This window comes from Chenopodium album, chromosome 23 (assembly GCF_948465745.1).
Source record: "Chenopodium album chromosome 23, dcCheAlbu1.1, whole genome shotgun sequence".
NCBI lineage: Eukaryota > Viridiplantae > Streptophyta > Magnoliopsida > Caryophyllales > Amaranthaceae > Chenopodium > Chenopodium album.
In genome coordinates this window covers 36,179,164-36,206,248 of record NC_137856.1, presented here as the reverse complement: position 1 = coordinate 36,206,248, position 27,085 = coordinate 36,179,164, and the positions used below count along the sequence as shown (strand labels likewise).

The following is a 27,085-nucleotide window of genomic DNA, read 5'->3' as shown; positions in this document are numbered from 1 at the left end:
GTGTTATTGATATTTTCAAATTAATTATCTAATATGTGAGATTTTTAGGATTATTATTATCGTTTACTTAAAAACGTACAACTTTCAAATATTTATATAAACACAAATTTTTCTATGTGACTGGTCATACCGTATGCCCGGAGTTACTCGAGTATATGATCATGGGTTACTTAAAATGCTTGATCAGGGGTTACTTAAGGGGTTTGGTCGGGAGTTACTCAAGGGGTTACTCGGTCAGGGGTTACTCAATCAAAGGTTACCCGAGTGATATTCGTTAGGGGTTACTCGAGGGGTTAATGGGTCAGAATTTACTTGAGGAATTACTTTTTTTTTTTTTTTTTTTTTGAGGAAAACTTGAGGGGTTACTGGAATAACTCGAGTATCCTCTAACCAAATAACTCGAGTAACCCCAGCCACACAATAGAAAAATCCCCCTTATATAATACAATTAAAACTTCCAAATAATTCTTTACCAATAATGATATAATTAACATGTGGATTTTTGCACTTTTGCTTACTACCCGAATTCTAGAACATATGTCGATCAGTCAATAAAGGTGATTCAAAGCCGGTGGGATTCATTTTTTTTTTATCCTGTTGACCTTATTACTTTCTTTAATCCATGTCGATGAGTATCAAGATCGTAAATTCACAAAAAAAATATATATATATAAGTACGTAACATTTTCTTGTGATATCATCTATACATCATACCTAATTTAGTTAATTAACCTCAATAATCTAATTAATCTTCCATTGTCATAGTCTACTACTAAATACTACTCGTATAGAGTAGGAGTATTACGTAAGAGTCAATACGATTCCATATTATTAATTTATAATTTTTGGTCGTTTTCTCTCTTCCTATAATTAGAAAACGGATAAGACATAAGTATATGATTGAAGTACATTTTGTCAACTTATGACCCACTCAAACAACCTAACTATGGAAATTTTTCTTACTATAATGCATGACAATGCATTATGCACCTATAAATCTATTATGTTTTATTTTTTTAAAAGGCTTAGCTACTTCATACAAATACTTGCGTTCCCATTGCCAAAATCTGAAAGTATTGAGGTAAATGTATACTTCATAATCTCGTATTACACTCATAATTATATTTATTACTTTGTACTCCGTATTATTTTTCGTAATTATTTTCATTAATCGAAACATGAACAAATATTTCACATTTTAAAATGCAATGCTCACAAAAAAAAATGTCAATAATATATTTTAATTAGTCAGTATTCATTAAAATTAACAATATAGCATATTTCAAACACGTAAAGAGTATATGTATATGCGGTTATACACACTTCACTTGCTTCACTTTTGAATTCTGACATTACCAAATTCAAATTATGAGAAGTGTTAGTTATTTCACGAATTGACATTCAAACCATAAGCTTGAATTATGTTGAATCCTGCCCAAATTCACAATCATTACATAGACTTTCTAAGCATTTTTTCTCCTACCAACATTAATTTTGCATGGGCTGTAATTAGCCAAAGTGTGAATACACCATTAACAAGAGGTTTAAAATTGTTTGAATTCGAGAAATTATAACTAAGTGTAAACCAAAAGAGACGTGCCTCAAACTTAATTTCAAACACCTATAAATCACCAATAATATATTCATTGAATTTACTCAAAATATTTTGCAAAACTATAGCAACTTCAACACGTGCCATAATCTCAAAGCTCCAAAGTTCAATTTTTAGATTTTGGACCGACCATATCCATAGTTTAATCTATTTTATTTTATTTTTGAACCTTTTAGGGTTTTAGCTCACCCACTTTGTCCACGTGTCCAAAACCCAATTCAATTTCCCTCTTACTCATTTTTTGACAACTATATAAACCAAAGTTTCACAATAAAAATAAGTTCGTCATTTCATATAACAATGGCACCTAATACTAATAAGTTTCATATCTATACATATACTAAAACATTATGTTATATTGCATCAATTTTATTAATTGGATTTTTTGGTTCAGTGGCTAGCCAAATTAGGCCTGGTTCAAGCTTGGTAGCTAAGGAAAACAAAGCTTGGATCTCTGATAATGGAACTTTTGCATTTGGGTTCACTCCTATGTATACAAATGATCAATTGCAGCTTGGTATTTGGTATAATCAAGTTCCTGGAGAAAGAATTTTGGTTTGGTCTGCTAATAGGTAAGCTCCAATCCACCACATTGTTCATTTTTCGCATGTCCGATTTTTTTTTTTTTTTTTTTTTTTTAGTTGTAAATCATATAGAGTATCATCTACACATCTGTTAATAACTAGCGGCATTGTAGAATTATTTGAATTTCAGTCTTGACTTTCAACTAAATTGCATCATCGTTATAATTGATAGACTTATAATAGTTTCATTTCTCGTACCAAAATGCTTGAAATAAGCTTTAATAAAGTACACAATTTATGATTGATCCGGACTACTTTTTATTTATATAAATCATATATATGTATATTCCGTACAAAAATTTATCATAGATTTATGATAAAGAGTTAAAAACTAGCTACTTTCAAATGATGATCATATTTGTCATGTCATTTTTCTTTGGTTCTTTAAGTATTAAGTGTTACATATTGGTCAAAGATTGAACTCACCATTTAACAAATTAATTTCTAGATGAAATCATATATTTGATGTATCATAGGCAAAAGAACAAGAACAAGAATTTTGATGTTCATACTAGTCACTAAATAAATTTATTCAATGAAACATAAATCAAGATTAAAACCTAAAGCATTTTTTTTTTTTCCTTAGTCATTTTACATCATCCTATTGCAGGGGATGATCATCACATGTACATTTTCCCTACTAATATGTCCTGAAACATCCCAATGATTTCCTTCTCTCTCAATCTAGAGACAATCTGGCCACCAAAAACGCGGTGCTGAGCTTCGACAACACCGGAAACCTCGTCCTCCGCGATGGCCGAGCCACCATATGGTCATCCAACACTTCAAGGGCAGGAGTTGAAGCAGCAGTAATGTCAGAAAGTGGCAACTTTATCCTGTATGATAAAATGCAGGAGCCTGTGTTTCAGACTTTTTCTTATCCTTCTGATACTTTATTACCTGGTCAACCTTTGAATGTATCAATGGAACTTACATCATCTAAGAAGTCACCTTCTCATGGAGGTTACTACACTTTAAAAATGCTCCAACAACCAACTTCTCTTAGCCTAGCATTAAGTTATAACTTACCTGATGCACCTGATGACACACTGTCGAATTATTCGTATTGGGCCGGTCCTGATATATCGAATTCCACGGGTGATGTGGTGGCAATGCTAGACGAGAATGGGAGTTTTGGGGTTGTGTATGGTCCGGGGTCATCTAATGGTGCGGTGTACGTGTACAAAAATGACTGCGACACTGATGGATTGTTGTACAATAAGTCTTTGACACCGTCTACACATGCAACGTCCCTAAGGCGGTTGGTACTAGAGGTAAACGGGAATTTGAGGTTGTATAGGTGGGATAACGATGTCAATGGGTCACGCCAGTGGGTGTCCGAGTGGGCGGCTGTGACTAGCTCGTGTGACATTGCTGGAATATGTGGGAATGGTGTGTGTGTCCTAGATAGGACTAAGACGAATTCGACTTGCTCTTGTTTGCCTGGGACTGTAAGGGTAGGGGAGGATGATGATAGGTGTTTCGAGAACTCTACATTGACAGGAAAATGCAATGGGAGACACGAAAACCTTACCAAAGAGTTTAAGATAATCGCGGTCCAACAAACAAACTATCACTTTTCAGAAGAGTCTGTGATAGCTAACTATAGTGACATCCCTACAGTTTCTAAGTGTGGAGATGCTTGCTTAGATAATTGTGAATGTGTTGCTTCAGTGTATGGGTTGAATGAGGAAAAGCCTTATTGTTGGGTGCTAAGAAGGTTGGATTACGGAGGATTTCAAGACCCGAGTTCAACCCTATTTGTTAAGGTCTTAGGGAATGAATCAAGTTGGGGTGAATCGTCGAGAAAAGAAGGTGACTCAGGAGGGGATGATAGAAGTGCACATGAGAAGGCTTTGGTCATTCCCATTGTATTGAGTATGGGGGTGTTAATAGGGTTGTTATGCCTTTTGTTGTACTATAATGTTCATAGGAAGAGATTGTTGAAGCGAGCAATGGAAAGCTCGTTGATCTTCTCGGGTGCTCCGATTAGTTTTAGCTACCGGGATTTGCAGCATTGTACCTCTAATTTTTCCCAGCTGTTAGGAAGAGGTATGGCTTCAAAACTCTCATTTGCATTAGCCTTAGAAACAGAGGACTCTGTTTTTCTCTGTTTTGTATGTTAATGATTGGATTAATGTTATTAAGCAATTTTAAGGTTATGATGTTAATGATTGGATTATGATTTTATTTGTGACAGGTGGGTTTGGAACTGTATACAAGGGAAGCCTAGGAGATGGGACTTACATTGCAGTGAAGAAGCTTGACAAAATTTTGCCCCATGGAGAGCGCGAATTTATCACTGAAGTCAATACAATTGGCTCTATGCATCACATGAACTTGGTTCGTCTTTGTGGCTACTGCTCCGAGGGATCACGCAGGTATATCATATTTTGTGACACGACACGCTTATGTGGTTCTGTTTAAACTCTTGAAAAGTTTCTCGTTTATATAGTTGATTTTTTATTTATTAATTGTTACATCGAGTATAACTGAAACTAACCCAAAGCCATATTTGAACTCAATCAATAAGCTCGAATGGCTATCTCTATATGTATATTGACTTTGATTGAAACAATGTGGTTATCTGTAGGCTATTGGTTTATGAATTCATGAAAAATGGATCATTGGACAAATGGATCTTTGCTCCAAACTATAACCGGGACAAAGTACTCGATTGGCCTACACGTTATAATGTAGCCTTAGGCACGGCTCAAGGGATAGCTTACTTCCACGAACAATGTAGGAACCGAATAATCCATTGTGACATCAAGCCAGAAAACATATTATTAGATGAAAACTTCTGCCCTAAAGTTTCAGACTTTGGACTAGCTAAATTGATGGGAAGAGAACACTCACATGTTGTTACCATGGTTCGAGGTACACGAGGATACTTGGCTCCTGAATGGATTAGTAATCGCCCCATAACTGTTAAGGCAGATGTTTATAGCTATGGAATGCTATTATTAGAAATTATTGGAGGAAGGAGGAACCTTGACATGTCTTATGATGCTGAAGATTTCTTTTACCCTGGATGGGCTTTTACGGTATGCTTTTTAGCACTTAACCTTTATTTCTTTGTTCAATATTTGTTCTTTCAAAGCTACACAAAGTCGAGTTTGTAAATAACAAACACTCTTTTTCAGGAGATGGTAAATGAACAAGCGATCAAAGTCGTGGATAAGCGATTAGGAGTAGCCGTTGATGAGGAAGAAGTTACAAGGGCTCTTAAGATAGCATTTTGGTGTGTCCAAGATGAAGTATCAGTGAGACCTTCAATGGGAGAAGTGGTAAAAATGTTTGAAGGTACAATGGAAGTGAATATGCCTCCAATGCCACAAAACATTTTGGAGTTAATTGAAGAAGGATTAGATAATGTATACAAAGCTATGAAAAGAGAAAATGATGATCATACAAGTACTTTTACCATTAACACGAACCCATCATCTCGTGCTACATGTAGTTATTCCACTGTCTCACCTCGTTGATAAAAGCCAATTTTTTGTATTAAGTCATTTTTAGGATTTTTTAATGTTAATTGTTAAAATTTTCTATCTTTTTTGTTTACTATTTTTTTTTACAATGTGCCGTTACATTAATGAAAGTATTTTTTAACTCTAAGACTGATTTCTAATAATTTAATCAAATAAGTTAATTGACACCCACATTTCCAAACATTATATACGATTATGAGAAATCTGGAATAAAAATAACCAGTTTGTGTTGTGTATGGTCGACCATACCGTGTGACCACTATAAAAGGACAAAGTAAAACACTGACCAAGTAATCCTGTAACAATGACAAAGTAAACCCTTTAATACTAACCAAGTAACCCTTTATTACACTAATGAAGTAATTTCTAGCTGGCCACATATAAGAATTTGCGAAAAAATAATAAAGTAAACCCAAATATGTCATGAACAGGGGTAAAGTATAAATTGCAAAATTCAATTATTACATTAACTTGGCATCAAGAACTCGTGGCTTTACAGATTTCAGACACCTTCTCTTGTTCTCTCTCTCCTGAATTTTTCAACTGCAAGATCAGCTGGATTCAAGCTTCAAAGTGCATTCAACTTCATCCATTTTAATCTTAATCTATGCTGAAGGTAATATTCTTCCCTAATTTATTAATTCCCAATTCATAAACCCTAGATTTTCTCTTACGGCAACCTTCAATCTTAATTCCGTGTGAATAATCTCAGTTTCCAGTTATAATACATTGTTTTAGTGTTCAATTCGCCGATGAATTTCAGCTGCATCTAGTTTAATTAGGAATTTGAGCACTGGTTCTTGATTCATCTTTGCCATTTTTATTTGATTTTGTCATGTTTAAGTTGATTTTTAGGTTCTCATTTGTTATCTGGCGTGTTTATCAATTTGAACTGTGAAGTATTGGATTGAATAAAGTGGAAATTCTGCTTTTTTTGGTTTGATTTTGGGTAAATTTTATTTGGTATACTGAAGAGCAAATTCTGGGATAAGATGAGTCCTCTGAGTGAATCAAAGTCATCCCATGAAATGTAGATAGTCTTACCCTAGAATTTTGCTCTGGAACGAAGTTATCGAAGCTTTATCTAGAAAAGTATTGATCATAAATACTTCTGATTAAGGAGTCTGAGTCTTTTGTTGTATTTAGGGTTTCCTTTTTCAAGTAAGGATTCTGCACATAGAGTCTTCAACACCCCATCCTACCCTAAATGGATATTGATATATTGGGTATGATTTATAGCATCGTGTACGAAAAAGGTATTGAACGTTTGATGTAATGAAATAGAATGATAAAAATTTTGACTGCTGTGAAGATTTTTCGAGTGTCCTAGTGCTTGATTGTATGTAAAAATCCAAGGGTGAGATATGTTTAGCTTGGAATTGATGAGGAGCTGGAGTAATTAAGAATGGCAGTGGTCATCTGGGACAAGTAATATTGTTTTCTTTCTTTCAGAAAAGCCAAATTGGTTGTCATACGAGAACAAGCTTTCTCTTTAATGAATACCAGTATTTTGTAACTTGTAGCCTTTTGTGTTTTGTGTTTCTTGAATATCTTTGTGACCTGAGTTACCTGCTATTAAGTGTCTACTTCCAAGTTCACATTCAAGTGACCTTTGGAAGTAAAGTATTGATGCATTTTGTCCTCTGATATGAATGTGGTTTAATTCTTTAAAAGTAATAATTTTACTTGGAATCATACTGCCATTTTCTTATGTGCAGTGAGCTGATTGTAATTTACTTTTTGTGTATGTATTTTAGGTGAAGATGGAAAATATGCATTATGCTGAGGAGCTAGTAAGAGAATTTCTTGTATTCAGAGGTTTCACTAGTACACTACAAGCTTTTGAGATGGAACTAAATATGGATGTCGGGAAAGGTTTTCAAGTGGACAAGATACTTGACTTGATTTTCTCAAAATATTTACCTAAGTTTGAGGCTGAGAAATTGGTTGGCCTTTTTAGTTTCTTTAAGCAGTGTATTTCTTCCTCCGAGACAGTGTTTTATGCTACACTGTCCAAGTTGGAGGCCTCTATTCTCCGCTATTATATAGTACATGCTGTGCGTTCAGGAAGGAATGACAAAGTCAAGGAGTTTTTTGATATGTTGGGTGATGACTTGCAGCAAAAAGGAGATGATTGGACTCCATGGTTTGGTGTGTTATCTTTTTTTCATTAAGTTATTCTTGACCAACATTTTTTTTCTTTGATATTACCTTGTTCGCATACTGTCTGACCTTTGCTTCATATGCAGCTATGCCGTATCTAAAGAATCCTGCTTTAGATCCTCAGTTTCGCATTTATTTCTCAAAGGAATGGTTGGATGCTTTGCATCTTTCACTAAGGAATTTTCTGAGCCAGATGTTTAGTGGAACTCATATCCTATGTTTTTTCCTATCATTTCATGACTAGTAGTCTAGTACTATCTTATTAATATGGAAGTGACTAACACTGATGTTAGCTTGATGACTTGTGACTACTGCCTCATTGCCCTGCTCTTACATACAATTTGGCTCAGCTTTGAAACTGTTATTGCTGATGTATTTGGCATGTGGTTGAAACTCAACTCAATGTGAACATTCAGAAAATGAACACACTAAATACACCCCTGTGCCAATTCACTTTTATCCTGGGAACGATCCCTGTTACCTTTTTTTTGACTTCTGGTGCTCTAGATATTTTTATTTTTTTTAAAAAAAAAAATAAAATTGAAAGAAGATATTTGAATTTTTTTAACAATGGTCTCAGCAAGTGTATATCATGGAACTGGATATTCTGGATTGAGAAGCTCTGCTCTTTGCCCTCAGCTTGGATTGGTTTATTTATTTTTTTATTTTATTTTTATTTTTAAATGAAGAACTCTTATCAATATGTGTGTTCTTTTAATTACCAATTAAACTGTACTTTAGTGACATAAAGGAGTATACTTGGTGTTTCCTTGACCTCTTCACGCATTCCTGCTTTAATGAAGATAAGTACTGAGAAGAACACTATCAACCGTCTCAGAAAAGACATTAAGCAGCTAAATTTGAAGTTATCACAACTTCAGGCTGTCCTGGAAGAAAGGGATGCTCAACTACATCATCTTAGACGGTACTTTATTGCATTATTGCTGTTTTTATACAATTATTATCTCAATACCTCCAAAATGGATGTTGTTCCTTAGATTCAAGTTGATGCTTCTTCGTTTGTTTACACACTAGGAATTGTAGCTTTCTACATATGTTATAAAGTTATAGCTGAAAGCCTGAAAGTATGACTTAGAGTTCATAAATGACAAAAGGATCAAGTCAGTTCAACCATAGTGAAATTGGCATGCATCTTTATCTAGATATCTGAGTACTGAACAGGAATTCTTTGAAATGAATGCTCAAGTGACGTAGACAACATTTTTGGCCTCACTAGATTCCTACTACAATAGAATTGTTAGAAGATGATGATCTCAACTCCCTTGATATGTAGCTTAGGGGCTCTTTCCATAGATGTTGGTCTCCCTCCCAACACTTAAAAAAGAGAAAAAAAATTCTTGACTTTGTTGTTTTTCTCGCATAGTGGTACTGTGTTAATGGGACAAGAAGATAATTCTGTGCAAAGTGCTTCTGTGGTTTCCGAAGAGGCAAGTCTATCCGCTACATCTAAAAGTGAGCTTGAAGCTGGATTCAAGAGCCATGAAGTGGTTGGATGTTCGGAGTTGTCCAATGCGACTGCCTGCAATGCTGATCATGCCCCGAGTTCTTCTGGAAATCCACCAGTTAGCAACGATCATAATGGAATCCATGTTTCCAAATATGGTTCATATAGTGGTAATATTATCTTATCTTTGATACCTGTTTATATAATCATTGGATTTACATATTGTGCAAATTAAAACAATGGCTTTTTATGTAAAGTGAACTTGTGACTTTTATAAGTTGACTATAGCAGAATTTTTACCAGAAATAGAAATCCCTAACACTGGTTAACAGATGGAATTTAGATAAAAATATTATCTCAAAGAGTGAGTTCTAAATCATTATAACAGGAAACTAACTACTACAACAAACTAATTCATTGAACATTTGATCCTTTAAATATCAAAGAAGTTCAATGAATTTGTGAATCGAATAAAGGTCTGGAAGTGACATTTGATAGTTTCTTACTATTTATTATTTCCTCCATTTTTTTTTTACTTGCACCATGAAGAGTTTCCTACGTACCAGTGCTTGAACATCTTTAATATTAGTAAATATTATAAAAAAACTGATTTTTTGAAAGTAGATATTGAGACAAATTTAACAAGATCTCTCATAACTATAATCTTCCTTATATATGACATTAAATATAGTTTAAGGAGAGAATGTGAAAAACGTATATGTCCAGATAGTGCAATAACTAATTATTAAATCGTGGAGGAAGTATGTTTTTTGCTTTTGATCTTTAGGTCCACACTGTCCCAAGACTAAGATGAAATAACGCTGATTGTATGAGGAGATGGCTGATTAACTGATCCAAGTGCATATTACAATTATTAATTATGAACTGTGAGTCCATTTAACTACAAAATGCAGAGAAAGAGAAGCACTAAGTTTTGAAATTTTACTACGAGTACTACCCTCAAGCTCAATCCAGAATCTCAGTGAGGAGACTAGGGAAAATAGGCCCATTTTTTCCCCCTGAAGGCAGACTCCTTGGTTCTTGGTCTTATAGAATTATAGGTAGATTGTACTATTGAGTTTGCATTTGTCGGTTTTTTTTTCTTCCTCTGTAATTGCTGCTGTATTGACTAATAGGAGTATGAATGGTAATTATTTGAGTGGGCAATAGTGCTTAATATAATAGCTTCTTCTTCCATCCCCATCCCCACCCCCTTCCTCCCTGAGCGAGGGTGTGTCAATGTGCACAAGGCATATAAATTGTTTAAGCTCTGTGTCAATGTTAATGATCCTGATACCAATTGTTCTTGGGTTTTTTGAAGGGGATAAAATAATGGTTGAGTTAGGAGTAAAGAGATTGTAGATGTTCCAAGCTAGCATCAGTTGCTGACTTTCAGATTTTGGGCCATGAAAGGATCATATATGCTATTGTGATTATATCTGATACATTGCATGACTTGCATGAGCTTTTAGGCTAAACAAAATGTTTCTTGCTGAATAAGTCTGGTTGACTATGGTATGACAGAAAAGGTGGCTATGGTCCTAGGTGAGGAAGAATTTTCAGAAGTACAAGTGCAGTTCCAGGTAGTGCCTCATGTTTTAAGTCAATCACTTATGAGAAATTTGCTGTAATATATCCAAATTTCATATGGCTTCATTGACACATACTACACTCGCTCCAATCAATAATTCATTTATTCATGGCAATAAACTAGACGTTACTCATCACTTCTTCAGAGGATGAAGATGCTGTCTAACTTTGTTATTATTATTTTGAATTCATCATTGTTCCCTTAGCTCATTTTGAATTCTGATGGCATTTGTTATAAGGAAACGTTTCTGGGGCACACAAGTCCCATCAGTAGGTCCCGCTTTTCAGCATCTGGTGATAATATTGCAAGTGCTTCTACAGATGGAACTGTCAGGTATCTGCTGTCCAGATTTAGTTTTGAGCTCCTTCTTGCTTCTGGAAGTGAAGACTAATGATTGCAAATGCATAATGCTAATTTTACTAAATTGTCTGAGCGGACTGAATTTACTGCCTGTTTAATTGCTAACTGATTACATGCTTATGTCATGGTATTATTTGGATGGGGGTGCTTTCTTTCTCTAAAGGTGTATCTTTCTAGTTAGGTTAATGGGAAACAAGAAATGTATGGAGATGGGAGAGTGTTCTGTTTTCATGAAGATTTTATTCTATTATTTCCCTTTGATAAAAGGACCATGATACTATGGTTGACTGGTAGTCAGCTAGTCACCTTCTTTAAATGAACAGGGAATGGAGAGGCCTAATTTTAACCTTTATCCTGGATATTATCTTTGACGGATAATAAATGAATTTTAGGCGACTGTACTCTAATTCAGTTTGCTATGGTTATGATAGTCACCTTCTTTAAGTGGATTATTGACTTTAGTTTGATTTACTGGTGATAAAGGATTTGGACATATGACTCATCCACACTGGGATCTAGAAACGCCACCATATATTGTGGAGCAGAAATTCTGTCTCTTGATTGGGATTGTAAATCTGATCGCTTGGTATGCTTCTTCTTTTCCACCCCTTTTCGTGGTGTGCTTATGTGCATTGCATTAATTTTCTCTAATTGACATCAGTGCAGAGTTTGCTTTCTTCAATTGATATTTACCTTTAATTATATCACTTTTTGGCTTGACAAAAGCTTCTGATAGGCACCGCTGAGGGAGGCATTAAGGCATGGAATGTGGATGCAAAAAGAGTTGTTTGTGATCTTAGCACAGGTCAAACATTTCGAAGGTTGTTCCTGGACAAAGAACTTTTTTTAGTCCTTTTTGATTCATTGTGCTGATTGCTGTGCCTACATAACAGGGTACTAGATATAAAATGCAGCCCTGTGGAACCCATTTTTGTTTCTGCAGCTGCATCTGAAGGGTATACTTCTGCTTTTACTTTTTTTCTATTCATTTATAAGTTCAGTGATCCTGATTTGATTTTTATCTTTGATGCTATTTTTCATTTATGTTCCTTGAAAAGGAGGATAACTTCTCGTCATAAAACTTTTACTCAGTCAAACTAAGGCATATTGTTCTTTTAGTTTTTGAAAATCGAGTATAGCTATTTAATATGAGCATTATTTTCTTATTTATTTGTTCAAACTCTTCATGGCCGAAAGAACCTAGATTCGGGATTCATAGATTGGGTGTGCTTCTCTATGTTTCTGAACTTTTTGTTCATTTTTATAACTCGAGGGTGACTAAAAGACTCATTTATTTTTTTTTCTTTTTCATAAATATTAGGGATGAAACAACATATGCTAACACCATGGGATATGCTTCACTAACTGTTTGGAACATGAAGACATGGAAGCCTATGGTATGTTGTGGTTTTCCAAAGTTTATTAACTTTTTTTTGAGGGGAAAGTTTATTAACTTAATTATAAAGATCAATCTTTTGATGACATTTTACTCTGTGAAGACAGTCCTTCCACTTGGTGAAGAGCCCCCAGCGATAACTTCTGTGTGCTTCAATCACAATGGAAAGATTTTAGCAGCTGCTGCTGTTGATGGGATGATTCACATGTTTGGTATCCTTACATGTTTGCATGTTTCCTTTGGTGTGGTGATGTATGTATATTTTGTTGGTTGCTCTGCATTACATATCAAAGTGAGAGTATCTGGAAACTTGGTTTGTAGGATCATATCCTGCCAAGCCCTGCATCATCCATCCCATGGAGATTCAAAATTCTATATCCTAGACCTCTTATCTGTTCCCAAAGTAGAGAGATTGTTTTAATAGCCTTCTTCTTATTACCCCATTATAAAAATTCCAGATGCATGATTATGTTACTCAGGTTCTTGAATGCGTGGATAATGTATTGATATCAACTTTGGGCTATACTCATATCTGTAGCCAGACATCTGAGTATTCTGAGTCCTTGACTAACATAAGATATGTCTGCGGGTCTGCAAATTACTGGATGGCCAGCTCATGATTGTCCCATCAGCTCCATTCTTTTCGGACATGATGAGACAAGTATATTTACTTTGGGATCAGATGGAAAAGTAAGTAGTTTAAGCTTTTGTGCAACTTCAGCAATAATTAGGACTGTTGCTGAAAAAAAAAACGGATATTTTATGGGTTCAGGTATTTGAATGGAGCTTACAAAATCAAGGTAGAGTAGTCTGGTCAGCAGATTGCAGCAGGTATTAGCATTTCTGTATAAAAAAATATTGATGCCACGTGAATTTTTACACCATTTTGGCTAGTTGCATGTATCATTTTGTGTATAGATGCTTTTTTGACACAATGACCTGTGGTAAGGTGTTTATCATGTGACTTCTTCATTCTTTGCTTTTCTTGCTGTGTACTGCATCATTATAGAACCGGTGGATCAGGTTAAGCTGTAGAGGTACCCAACGTATCAATGTTACCTAACAATTGTTAAATTAATTTTGCAAATAGACTAATTACTTCAGAAATTAATTTTGCAAATAGACTAATTACTTCAGATAACTAAAGCTCCCACTCCTGGTGAGGTGGATTTTTGTTCCTTGTCTTTGCTAAACTGAAACTGGTATTTTAATGGTTGTTGTATGGATCTTCTTGCCAACTGTATATTTGACCCTCACTATGTGTTGTTATGATGTACTTCTGTTAAAGATATCTATATAGACATCAAGAGATGCTGAAAATGAATTTTTAGAATCACACGTTTTCTCATTCTGTAGGTTCTGCAATCCTGATACCTCGAAACACTGCCGTCATGAAATGGCGCTAGACTGTACTGGAAAGAGACTGCTGGTGACCTCTGATTTAGTACGATCACCCATGTATCAGGTACAATTCACCTCTGTTGCTGTACTAATACATCAATCTAGTACATCTATTTCCATAATAAGTTCATCAGTTTCACTGGCCTAAATTTTTTCCTTAACTAAGAATGCAAAATCTATTTCTGATTCTCGACACCATATTACTAAAGATGTAAAGATGATACTGGGCTGGAAATTTTTTCTTATAGTTTGTTTTCTTTTTTCTAGGTTGGAAGTCTTGCAAACGGATCAAAAACTCTACCACACAGTGCTGCTGTGACAACTGTCGATTGGCATCCAACCCTACCTATATATCTTACTGGTTCTGGTGATAATTCAGTTCGTGTTACATCCATTTTGTAAGAAATCATTTTTATGCCTGATTGGGCGATAGTACAGGTTCTTATCTGTTCTCTAGTTACAGTCTAAAAGGTATGGAATTTGGCTTGGAAAATCCTTTTTTTTTCTTCTTTGCTATAACTAGATGCATGTTTGTTGGAACCTTTTTTTTCCCTTTACTCAGCAAAGATGAATTTCCAGAAACTTTTAGTGTACTGTTTTTGGATCTTGAAATCACGTATTGAGTAGTAAAATAATACCCATCCGCTGTCATTCAACTATGCCTTTTGAGCCAGATTTTAATTGTTACTTTCTCACTAGATACATTCCATGATAATGTGAGGATGCATTTGTTGTGCTTATGTTTAAAAAGTGGTAGCTAAGAAAAATCATTTTTAGAAAGATGGGTGCTGCAAAGATGCATATATTGAGATGGATACGGGGAACTTCTTAAGGATAGAATTAGGAATGACGTAATTTGGAGGGTAGTTGGAGTTACCAATATTTAGGGTAAGGGAGAATCGATTGTGTTGGTTTGAGCTTGTGAGGTGACGACCAGAAGATACACCGATAATAATGTAAAGAGTTTAGATCACGGAGATTTTAGAAGAAGCCAACGAAGGCCAAAGATGACTTGGATTGAAGGAGTTGAGTCAATATAAAGAAATAGGTTTACATAAGCATATAACTACTTCATAGAAGTAAATGGGGGGAGATGATCTTTGTCAATGGCCTGCATAGATAAAAAACCTGCTTCATGTTGCTAACCACATCCTTTTGCAAATATTATGACATTGTATATTTAAAAAGTACGTCATTTGTATATTTGTACAACTATTATTACTTCCTCTGTTCTTTTTTACTTGACCTGTTTCTTTTATCACGCTTGCCAATGCAAAACTTTAACGAACAATAACTTTAATTCTTCATAAGTAAAAATTATAAAATTTACATATTATGATAGTACTTATTGAGACGAATTCAAAAAGATCTTACATGAATATGTTTTTCCTTACATATTATTCACAAAAGACGGTCAAATGAGGGGTGATGAATAGTGTAAAAGTCAAAGCGGGTCAAGTAAAAAAGAACTGAGGAAGTAATATATCTTGATAGAACTAATGTCCAATGTCGTGTTGATTTTATTTTTATTTCTTGTATGTCTTAGGACAAAATATCAAATGTCCACACTTTAATGATGTTAGAGTGTTGGGTGTGTAACTTTTTTTTAATTTTTTTATTCCGTGTCAATGTTAGTATTGTATAAACTGATGCTTTCAATTAAATGTCAGTAATGGGGTAGGGGGAAAATCTCATGAAACTGCATTAGTGCAATAGCCACTTCCGGTGTGGATAGACTTAATTAGTCCATGATTTACAATATATAATAGATAATCAAATATACAGTCCCACTCTATTGTGACCAAGATTTGAATTAGTCTAAAGGCATCGAAAATCTGACTGGCCAAGACTTGAATTAGTCTAAAGCTATGTTACTTCGACACCCTCATTCACCTCAAAAACTATGTCGTGGTGTGTAGTGTTCTGTCGTTGCTACGTCATTACTTTTTTCAACAAAATGGCCGAGTTTGACACTTGAACACTCATATATGAGTAGACACTTTATCCTTTTTTAGGTAACGCAGGTCTAACGGACCAAGGTTTGAATCAGGCTATAGCAATCAAAAATCTAATTTCCAAACATGGTGGGAATGACTTTATTCCTTCTCGGTTTGAATCAGGCTATAGCAATCAAAAATCTAATTTCCAAACATGGTGGGAATGACTTTATTCCTTCTCGTTTCTTTCATTTTCGAGGGGTGTGGAAGATTAAGTACCAATTGTAACGTTTGTAAGTAGTAACTGCTTCGAAGCTCGACTTTGATATTCTTTATCTTTAGAGTAGGGGAGGATAAAGCAAAGTCAAAAGTCAGTTACTTGCAATATTATGTGAAATAGCAGGAAAACTTCATAGTTTATGACTTTTAGGCAACCTTATGAACATGATTCGAATTTGGACACTACTATTATCTTTAAATTATTGCATGTAAGGATGTCAATTGGGTGGGGTAGAGGCGGAGGATGGTCTCTCCACACCCTTCCCCACCTAAAAATATCATACCCATCCCCGCTCCACCACTTGGATATTCATATCCACCCCATATTAGCTAATTGGAAATATATACCATTTCTATTTATACAAATATGACCATAATTTTCTTAATTATACGAGTAATGCTCGACTTAGACTTTACAATTTCTTTTGTGGGGATGGGGCAAGTCTAGAGTAAACTCCTTACCCGACCCATCACTCGGTACAATTTTTATCCCCATCATTCTCCAAACCTCTCTCCATCCCCGTGGTCTTCTATTTGATCTGCCCCACTCACACATCCCTATGCATCTTTTTCCTCAAGTATCATCATTCATCATTGTGATTAGAGTCAATGATTTCTCAGTATATATTCTACGAACACATTATTCTTGGGCTTAACAAGTTTCAAACCCAAAATTCTTCTCCTTAAAAAAATGTCAGGATTACATTTAATACGAGAAATACAGTTTCTCTTGGTTTTTCTAGTTGGGATTTTCTTCACAAAAACTCCCTCCTTTAGCTTCGAAATCAACACCAATAGGTGCATAGAGAAGGAAGGAAAGGCCATTCGCAACATTCACCCCACCTGTGAAAAATACTACAGTCACAAATACCATGACTGCTGCAATTGGCCTGGTGTCTATTGCAGCAACCTCACTGGTCATGTTAGCCAACTTTTGTTGAGTGATTTCTTAATGTACTGTGAAGATGGTTTTTTGCCTCTTCAAAGTCAAACTATCCATTTGGATCCTTCCTTGATTGCTCTTGAAGACTTGATCTACCTAGAGATCACCAACCTAGCAGGTTCTTATGAAGTTCATGCCAACCTAAGCTTTATTGGCTCCTTTCCTAAATTGAGACATCTTATTTTCACAAGTTTTAATTTAGATAGAGATTTAGATATTCCTCATCAGATTGGCAATCTTACAAAGTTGCAATATCTGGAAATATCGGAGTATAGCAATATGTTTGCTATTAGCCTTAACATGCTGTCTCATCTTACTTCACTAAGGCGCCTCATTTTACTGAATGTTGATCTCAGTGAAGCTACGGATTGGCTTCCTGTTGTCAATAACCTCCCTTCCCTAGAGCACTTGGAGTTGAGTAAATGCAATCTTCCTGATGCTATTATTCACCCTCATTCTATTATTAATTCCTCCAAGTCACTTGCTTTCCTTGATCTCTCTTATAATTTTCTCAAACCTTCCTCGATATGGACTTGGATTTTCAACCATAGCTCTCTAGTTAGAATCTCCCTGTCTGATATCCTATCGATTGGTAGTAAAATTCCAATCAGATTTAGGGAAATGACTTCTCTCTCACATCTCGATCTCTCTAATAATCATCTCGAAGGTGACCTTCCTAGTTCTATTAAGGGTCTTTGCAAGCTTCAAAAATTGGATCTATCTGGGAATATTCTCAAGGGAGATCTTTCGAGCATCTTTCAATCTATATCTTGTTCAAACATGTCATTGATGTTTCTCTCCTTGCAGAGTAACAACCTTACTGGTTCATTGCCAGATTTCACGAAGTTTCATTCCTTAATAGAGTTGAACCTGGCCTCAAACAGACTAAATGGTTCATTTCCCTCTACTTTTGATAGACGTTCAAGTCTTGTCACATTATATCTTCAAGAAAATCAACTTATAGGATCTGTGCCTGATCTTTCCATTTTTAGGTCACTGAGAGTGTTGCAACTTCAAAATAACCAATTAAATGGCACAATACATGCAGGTCTAGGACAACTTTCAAGGCTTGAGCCGCTGGATATTTCCTCAAACTCATTGATAGGTGAGATTAGTGTGAGTCACCTCTTGAATCTCTCTAGGTTGCACCACTTGGATATGTCCTTTAACTCATTGTCTTTTAATGTTGGCTCTGGTTGGGTGCCTCCATTTAGATTGGACACTATAGGACTTGCTTCTTGTAGGTTAGGATCTCGCTTCCCAGAATGGCTTCGAACTCAAACAAATTATGTAAGCTTGGATATGTCACATGCTGGGATATCGGATACCATTCCTTTTTGGTTTTGGAATCTTTCTTCAAGAGCTACATTCATTAGCCTATCTCATAACAGACTTCGTGGTGAGCTAATCAATCCGTCAACTAAAAACAGTACGGCTTCCTCGTTCTCTGCCATTGATTTGAGCTCTAACCTCCTTGAGGGTTCTTTAACACTGTTCTTTGGAGATTATGATTATCTTAATCTCTCTAGAAATAGTTTCTCTGGGTCAATATCTTTTATCTGCAAAAGTCCATGGATGTTAGGTCTTGACCTTTCACATAACCTCTTTTCTGGTAAGTTACCTGATTGTTGGTCTGAGTCTGGTTTTCTACTATCTGTCTTAGATTTGTCAAATAATAACTTGTCTGGGGAGATTCCTACTTCATTTGGTTCCTTAGTCAGGTTAAACAGTTTGCATTTGAGAAATAACAAGTTCTCTGGGAAGATACCTTCGTTCTTTCGCAACTTAACCCAATTATTTTATTTAGATCTTGGTGACAACCTATTTTCTGGAGAAATACCAAAGTGGATGGGGCATATGCTACCAAATTTGACAGTTCTTAGTCTTCGGAACAATTCCTTCTCTGGAAAAGTACCTCTAGAACTTTGCCGTTTATCTTCTATTCAAATTCTTGATTAGTCTACAAACAATATCTCTGGAGTGATTCCAAATTGTCTGTGCAGCTTTGCTGCAATGACACAGGAACTGAGACCCCCTGTAGATATTCAGGACACGAATGGTACTTTCTCATCCATCGGCCCATACAAAGACTACATCTCCCTTGTATTGAAAGGATTCATTTATGAGTACAAAAACCACCTGGAACTTGTGAAGAGCGTCGATCTTTCAAGTAACATGTTGGGAGGGATCATTCCTGCTGAAATTTCTTGTCTTACAGGATTGATTTCCTTGAACCTTTCAGGAAACAATCTCATTGGACCTATCACTGTAAAGATTGGTCAGATGAAGTCTCTAGAGTCCTTGGACTTGTCTAATAACCATCTTTCTGGCCAGATTCCTTCAACTCTTTCAAATTTGAACTTCTTGGGCACTTTAAGCTCGGCAAATAACAACTTGTCAGGAAAGATTCCGACAGGAACTCAAATTCAAAGCTTTGATGCTTCAGCGTTTGCAGGAAATCCTAGACTTTGCGGGGACCCTCTTCCGAAGAGGTGCATTGAAGAGGGAGCCAAAGCATATGAGAACAATAATCACGAGCCCAAAAACAATGATGAAGATATATTTTTGGGGTTGTATATCAGCATTGCTCTTGGGTTTATCTCTGGTTTTTGGATGGTCTGTGGTTTCTTGATATTCAAGAGATCTTGGAGATATGCGTATTTTCGCTTATGGATTCATTTGTATGACAGGCTCTATGTGATCACTTCTCTGAAACTTGCTTCTGTTCGAAGATGTTTCCAAGCTTGATTTCTATGGTTCTTTATCTGTTCAGTTTGCTGAATACAATAGTTTTTAAAGAATGAACTCTTATAAATGTCTAGCTTGTAACATGCTCAAATCAGAAGATAGATCAATAAAACTGGTGATCCTTTATTTATCTTTAAGCTCTTTTTTGCTAATTGTTTTTCTCTGAGCAAGCACTTTCAGATAGTGTTTCTTGTAGAATGTATGCTCTGATAGTCTGATGCCTAAGTGCAACCATGTTGATCTAATCTATACTAGAGACCGGCATTTGAGTTGGTTCGGTTACACCATTGTCTTAGGTCTTAGCTGTGAATTACTATGTATGCGTCGTGTGAGTATTAGTGATGAACTTACAGTTTCTTTGAAGTCTTCCGTTGTGTGAGTATTAGTGAACTTACTGTTTCTTGTCTTCCACAGTTATGATTCACTCGTAAAAGTGAATGCTACTACTCTCCTAGTATACTATAGAAGCTTGAATTTTCTGCTGAAAGTGGAATTAAATGACAGGTGCTTTTGTGTGGAAGATTCAGACTTTCCAAAGTTTGTAATATTGGATTATTCTACTTAAATTTGGATTAGTCCACCCTACCAAAGAGTCAAATTCGACTTGCGTAAGGCGTAGCAAGTTTGCAACCTGAGTCAATACTCTGGGGTCTTTGTAGCTTCATGTTTCTTCGCCGCACAATACTGGACTGCTAACTAAAGTTGATTCTTTAGGGCATTGCCATTGTGGGTCGATTTTTTTTTTTTTAATCATTGTTCGTACAAAAATTATTTTAAGTTCCACAACTTTGCGCTCTTTAATTTACCCCACCAAAATGTAATACTCTCTCCATCTCATTATTAAGGGATCGTTTCCACATTTTACAAATTTTAATACGGAGTATAAATGAAGTATAAAAAAAACATGCGTGCAGTCATTGAAATACTTATAAAAAGTACTTGTAGTTATTTAAGGGAGACAATAATGGAAAAAAACTCTATTTGAACACTGTGAAGTATACGTGGACACCAATTTTAAAGGGTATTTAAGAAAGTGAAGTATAATAAAATTACTTTATATAAAATACTCGTAGAAGCACGTAGGTAAAATTTTTTTTTTGGGGGGGATGTAGGTAATAATGTTAAACTTGTATTTTCTCATATCTTTGGAATGAGATTAGACTATAAATTTTATCTTTAAAAAAATAAATAAATAAGGGTCTTCTGATTTACTGAGTTGAACTTAACCGAATGAAATGACTAATTGAATCTAAACTGAATTCAATATTTTACGAGAGAAAGAGAAACAAATTAGGAACTGAATTAGTGAATTGTGATAAACCGAAGTAAAAACCGTAAGAATATAGATTTTCTAATTAAAAAAAAAAAGAAAATTAAAATATGTCGGTGTTAGAGGCTTGGTTGCAATTTACAGTCACTCTTGTTCAGTGATATGCTGCCATTGTTGAAGGTGAAGGAGGAACTCAAATCTCCTTCATCTCTCTTTTTCTCTCTCCTCACTTCCACCATTAATCAATGGCGCAAAACCACCATTACAACCCAACCTCCAAGAAACCCACTACCCCATTCTCTCTCTCACTAACTTCTTTCCTCTTCTTATCTCTCCTCTGCTTCGCCTCTCTTCTCCTCGCTTTCTCTCTCTTCCCCTTCTCATCTCCTTCTTCTCAAACCCCCCAATTTCACCCATCATCAGAACCCTGCGATTTCACTGATGGGAATTGGGTTTACGATCCTACTGTTAGATCTGTTCGATATGATCACACTTGCAAGGAGATTTTCAAGGGTTGGAATTGCATTTTGAATAATAAATCCAATGCTTTTGAAATTTCTAAGTGGAGATGGAAGCCCAGAAATTGTGATCTTCCCCCTTTTGATGCTCGAAGATTTCTTGAACGGTTTAGGGATACTAGTATAGGTACTTTCTTTCATTGTTATTGTAATTGATTTTTCTGGGTATTGTTTATTTCTCAGTAATTTTGATGGGTTTTGTTGGATTGGAATTTTTTGGTTTAATTTTGATTGCCCTTGTTGAGAATTTCATTGGCACGATATATCAGTAAAAAAAAATAAACATAAATTTATGATCGTATTGTTATTTATTATAGCCTACCAAATGGGCAATTGATGAAGGTAGATAAGAATATGGGATTTTTACTTATCTAAGGTACCTGGTTTTTGTTGGGCTATTTAGGTTTAAATTTGATTTTTTTTTATTTTTTTTTTTTTTTTTCTGAAAATTTCAGTTCTTTATAGATGATCAATAGTTGGATTGGGGTTGATTCATAGCTAATGGGAATCTTTAGTGGCATTTAAGTTATGGTGGCAGTACTAGATAGATTTTCATATTTTGAGTTTTAGGTTCAGAACTTTCCAATTTTGGAACATTGTTAAGTTTTTGTTGTTCATACCAACAAAGTTGAAGTATTACTATGAAGTTAAGATAATCGAAATGAAGTTATTAGAGAGAAAGCATCAGTAAAATGCATGTAAAAGACATCCGTAATCACCCCGAAAGGGTGTATTAAATTTCGAGTCCTTGAAGGAGTTGAAGCTAGATATGTTCTAACTTTTAAGCATAGACTCTGAAGTTACTGACTTTATGAAGTTTTGGTGTGTGCAGGATTTATAGGTGATTCATTGAATAGAAATATGTTTGTGTCTCTGTTTTGCATGCTGAGGCAAGTATCAAGTGATGTGAAGAAGTGGCACCCAGCTAAAGCAGATCGAGGGTTTACTTTTCTTCAGTACAATCTAACTATTGCTTATCACCGTACTAATCTATTAGCACGTTACGGTAGGTAAGCCATGTCTTCTGTGTTATTGTACAAGTGCTATTGAATTATTTGCTTCTGCCACTGCTTGTTTTTAGAGTAAAATTGTTTGAAGCTCCACTGAACCTAATCAAATGTTTACCAAGATGATACATTTGGTTGATCAATTATACTATATGAATTTACCAAGATGTTTCAGTCTCTTTTGTGCAACCTTCTCTGTGCTTTATATGTACCGACAGGTGTGGATAGCAACTGTTTAGAAGAAAACAAAGTCACTTGATTATATGTAATAGAACAAACTTTGTACTCAAATTTCCTTCTACTAATTATTTTTTATGGTGTAACATGGATTTAACAGTTCCTTATGCTCAGTGAATGAGATTAAAAATAAAAATGTGCTCTTGAATGCAGAAGATTATCAGCATATGTTCCTCAAATATTTACAAGTTGAAAAGAACTAGTCTAAAATTACCATCTGGATAAGCTATGTTTAAAATGGAGCTATTAGATATCATTTTTAACTTTCCACTTAGAGGACCTTATGTTTCCTTTCCTTGAATAGGTGGTCACCTAATACCAAAGGTGGAGCTCTAGAATCTCTTGGATACAATGATGGGTACCGAGTTGACATTGATGTCCCTGATAGCAAATGGGCTGAAGCTCCTAGCTTCCATGATGTTGTCATCATTAATACTGGACACTGGTAATATCTACAATCTATACTAGATCCAGCTTCATTTAAGTTACTGTAATGACTTGCATTGCTTTTTTGCCCATGCTTATTTTACTTAAATTTTATGTTTTGGATGAAGCATTGAAGCACATCATTTGTCTGCTTTTTTTACCTCCTTTTATGAACTGCATACAATGAAAGCGCATATCCTTTGCATCTTCTCCTTCCCAAAAAAACTCTATTTACAACCCATGACCTATACTGTTGCATTTTCACAAGCCAATATAAGAGACAAAGAAGTCCTTATATGAACTGAGTTTTTGAAGCTACATCATATCAAGCTAGTAGAACTATTGCAGTATGAAATTAAACAAAACTATCAGGGTTACAAGACACAGATAAAATGCTTCTAACCTCGTACCTGTTTAAATACTTCGTATACTACTACTCCCATGGCGAGCTGATACACAATAAATGCATATTACCTGCATCGTTTGTCAGTGGAATTTTTCAATTTTCACAATTTAGAACCTTCGTTGAGTTATGACATACTAAACTTATTTCCATGAAAGAACATTATGATGCACCATGACCATATAATTTGTCCATAAGTATGTACTAACTACTAAGTACAATGTTGCGGAAATTTGTCAATTTTTTGTGCTTTTTATAGTGAGAAATAGGTCAACGTACTAGCATCTAGCCATCTAGGTTTTATTTTTATAGACTTTCTGGTTTAAAGGGGAGTTTTTGATTTGTTTTGCTTGGCTATATGCAAGTCAAGTGGTTTGAAAAGGAGCAAACATGGGGTACAACCGTACAATCTCTACAATGGAGGTCGGCTTTTATGGTGGTGGTGTGTGTACTCTAGCTGACTTGTTTGTGTTCTGTAGCATCTGAGGCTTTTCCCTCTTGTTGCTTCTATGTCTAGTATGAATGGAAGGTTTTAACTATTTTGCATTTTATAGATTCTTATACCCCCCCAAAAAAAAAAAAAAAAAAAAAAAGGTTGTTTTGTCTACAGATAAAATTAGCATCTAGATAAACACTAAAATCTATGCTTTCAAGTTGTTGTCAAAAGGTTTATAGGTCAGGGAAAAGTGGAGTAACTTTGTAACTTTGTTTACCTCACTGATATTGCAGGTGGTGGGCTCCCTCAAAGTTTGATCCAGTAAAGTCACCTATGCTCTTTTTTGAGAAAGGAATGCCTATACTGCCTCCAGTAGCTCCTGATGTCGGTCTGGATATGGTCCTGAAACAAATGGTACTGAGTTATTTTATTTTCTAATGCTTCTGCCTGTTAAATTTAGTGTATGATGGGAACTAGAGACTTTTCTTTGCCTATGGAACCAATAGAAACATCAAAATGGCTTCTCTTGATGTTAGGCTGCTCTTTTCTGGTTTTCCCTAGAAATGGAGGAGAGAGTTGAGACATTGCTGAAGGATGCTTATATTTGTGCATCACATGTTCTTGTCTTTAATCTTATGAGGTCGGTTCAGCAGCTTGTAATCACATTTAGCAAGTTAAGCTCGCAACCTCTGTCTATCTTTGCTTTTCCTGAAGCTTCATTACCTCTCTTGATTGTGTTGTTTATTATACCTATACATAACAATCAGTCCACCACCCTTTGAGTAAGACCCCACATGTTTGTCAGATCCTTTGTTGGATTTCATCAGACATCTTCTTATCCTTAGAAGATTGAGTGAGGCAAAAGTTAAACATTGATTATAAATAGATGCATTGGTCATTTGCCCTGGCTCACACCATTCTGAAACAATTTCCGTAGTAGGCCTCTTTCATGGCATACCCATCACCAATAAGCAACCAGAGTTCCATGTCTTTTTGTCTATCTCTGTCCTTGTTATGCTTATGTTCTTTCTCAAGTTCACGAGTTTTTGTCGATGTTAATCTTTCTTCTTGATTTCAGATATCATATATAGAAAGCAAAATGCGACCTGGTGCAATAAGAATATTCCGCACACAATCCCCCAGACATTTTGAGGGAGGCGACTGGGACCATGGTGGTTCTTGCCCGCGCTCAAAGCCTTTGTTATCACAAGAAGTAGGTCATTTTATCAGTTGCTGCTGATTTTGACATGTGAAAGTCTTTACTTCGTATTTTTTTCCTTCAACAGAAAATTTGTTACCAAAACCTGACTTATGTTTGACCTGCCCAGGTTGAAGAACTTTTCAACGTGGAAAATAATGGAACAAATGTTGAGACACGCCTTGTCAACCATCACTTGTACAAGACCCTTAAAGGATCCAGTTTCTATGTCTTGAACATAACCCATATGAGTGAATATAGAGCAGATGCCCATCCCTCAAAAGCTGGTGGAAAGAGGCATGATGATTGCATGCATTGGTGTTTACCTGGCATTACAGATACATGGAATGACTTATTTGCTGCATACTTGAATTTTGTAAAAGATCATAGCTAGTTCATTCTATTTATTGGTAGTTTTGTTGATATATATTGTTCATTATTAATCTCTAGGCCCAATCGCCCCTCATTAGCCACTGAGGCACTGAGTCTTTATATCCCACTGAGTCTGGTTAGAGGGGGATAACCTAGAATTCCCAATCTGTTTCGGCCATTAAGCTACTTTGGGTTCAAGCTATAAGAAGGTATTCGAAGCCTTGATGCAGGATGACTCCACTATGCAATCAAATTATCTTAGTTAAGAAAAGCCTACAGCAGATCCTGAAAACTGCTTGAACTTGTACATTTTTGCCAACAAGATCTTAAATATTTCTCTGATAGAGAATTAACAAGGTTCAATTGCTCTCTATTAGCCACACACACCCCCAAAAAAAAAAAAAAAAAGGTTCAGGAACAAGCATTACACTAGCTACTAGGACATCTATTAGCCACTATGGCCTCAGTCCCTTTGCAACGCTTAAAGGTTTGTATCTTGTTACTAATATGCCAAAATAAAATATACATGACAGAAGTGAATAAGTAGAATATATTTATGATGATTATTTGATTTTACAGTTTCAATATTTGACCATGGTCCCTAATTTCCTCCGGGAGTCCAATTGGGTGGGTGGAATCATCTAATTTGCCTTTAACGGCCAATTTACAGGTTTACAACTTGCACGGATTTCATTAACTAAAGCATACTACAAACATTTATGACAACATATATATATATGGTTTCAAACGGCATTATGTGACCCCGAGATGTATCCCCTAAAATATCAAGACTTTTCTACACTGGTCCCCAAAACCTCCAAAAAATTTTCAAAAAACGTGGATATTAGCCTTCAATTTTGGAATTTTTTGACTTTTTTCGCTCGGAAATAAAAATTGACGAAATGTTTACTATGGTCCCTAATACCCTCCGGGAGTCCAATTGGGTGGGTCGAACCATCCAATTTGCCTTTAAACGACCAATTTATCGGTTTACAACTTGTACGAATTTCATTAACTCAAGCATACTACAAACATTTATGTCAACATATAATGGTCATATATGGTTCCAAACGGCAATATATGACCCTGAGATGTATTCCCTAGAATCTCAAGGCTTTTCGATATCGGGCCCCGAAACCTCCAAAATTTCTCAAAAAGCATGGATGTTAGCCTTTATTTTTGGAATATTTAGACTTTTTTCGCCCGGAAATATTAATTGCCGAATTGTTTACCAGTGTCCCTACT

General features: G+C 35.5%; 5 protein-coding genes across 5 annotated transcripts; all 5 read left to right on the top strand.

The window, feature by feature from the left end:
• Positions 1-1,912: 1,912 nt before the first annotated feature.
• Positions 1,913-5,684, top strand: LOC145609561 (G-type lectin S-receptor-like serine/threonine-protein kinase At5g24080). The gene is made up of 5 exons (XM_081665016.1): positions 1,913-2,184; positions 2,885-4,248; positions 4,397-4,577; positions 4,790-5,243; positions 5,343-5,684. The coding sequence occupies exons 1-5, from the start codon at positions 1,913-1,915 to the stop codon at positions 5,682-5,684; spliced, it is 2,613 nt and encodes an 870-aa protein (XP_081521142.1).
• Positions 5,685-6,175: 491 nt separating this feature from the next.
• On the top strand, positions 6,176-14,648 carry LOC145607971 (uncharacterized). The gene is made up of 16 exons (XM_081663573.1): positions 6,176-6,306; positions 7,448-7,841; positions 7,940-8,062; positions 8,637-8,778; positions 9,238-9,488; positions 10,843-10,901; positions 11,148-11,242; positions 11,753-11,855; positions 11,996-12,090; positions 12,163-12,225; positions 12,591-12,666; positions 12,769-12,877; positions 13,243-13,355; positions 13,438-13,496; positions 14,022-14,130; positions 14,334-14,648. Exons 1-16 carry the CDS (start codon positions 6,298-6,300, stop codon positions 14,466-14,468), a joined length of 1,935 nt encoding a protein of 644 aa, XP_081519699.1. The 5' UTR covers positions 6,176-6,297; the 3' UTR covers positions 14,469-14,648.
• A 2,325-nt stretch (positions 14,649-16,973) lies between these two features.
• Positions 16,974-19,184, top strand: LOC145607521 (receptor-like protein EIX2). The gene has a single exon (XM_081663148.1). The coding sequence runs from the start codon at positions 16,974-16,976 to the stop codon at positions 19,182-19,184; it is 2,211 nt and encodes a 736-aa protein (XP_081519274.1).
• Positions 19,185-19,238: 54 nt separating this feature from the next.
• Positions 19,239-19,973, top strand: LOC145607520 (receptor-like protein EIX2). The gene has a single exon (XM_081663147.1). It carries the CDS (start codon positions 19,239-19,241, stop codon positions 19,971-19,973), a length of 735 nt encoding a protein of 244 aa, XP_081519273.1.
• A 1,462-nt stretch (positions 19,974-21,435) lies between these two features.
• Positions 21,436-26,163, top strand: LOC145608331 (protein trichome birefringence-like 13). The gene is made up of 6 exons (XM_081663947.1): positions 21,436-21,888; positions 22,594-22,771; positions 23,310-23,450; positions 24,564-24,684; positions 25,349-25,483; positions 25,599-26,163. The coding sequence occupies exons 1-6, from the start codon at positions 21,489-21,491 to the stop codon at positions 25,860-25,862; spliced, it is 1,239 nt and encodes a 412-aa protein (XP_081520073.1). The 5' UTR covers positions 21,436-21,488; the 3' UTR covers positions 25,863-26,163.
• Positions 26,164-27,085: the final 922 nt, after the last annotated feature.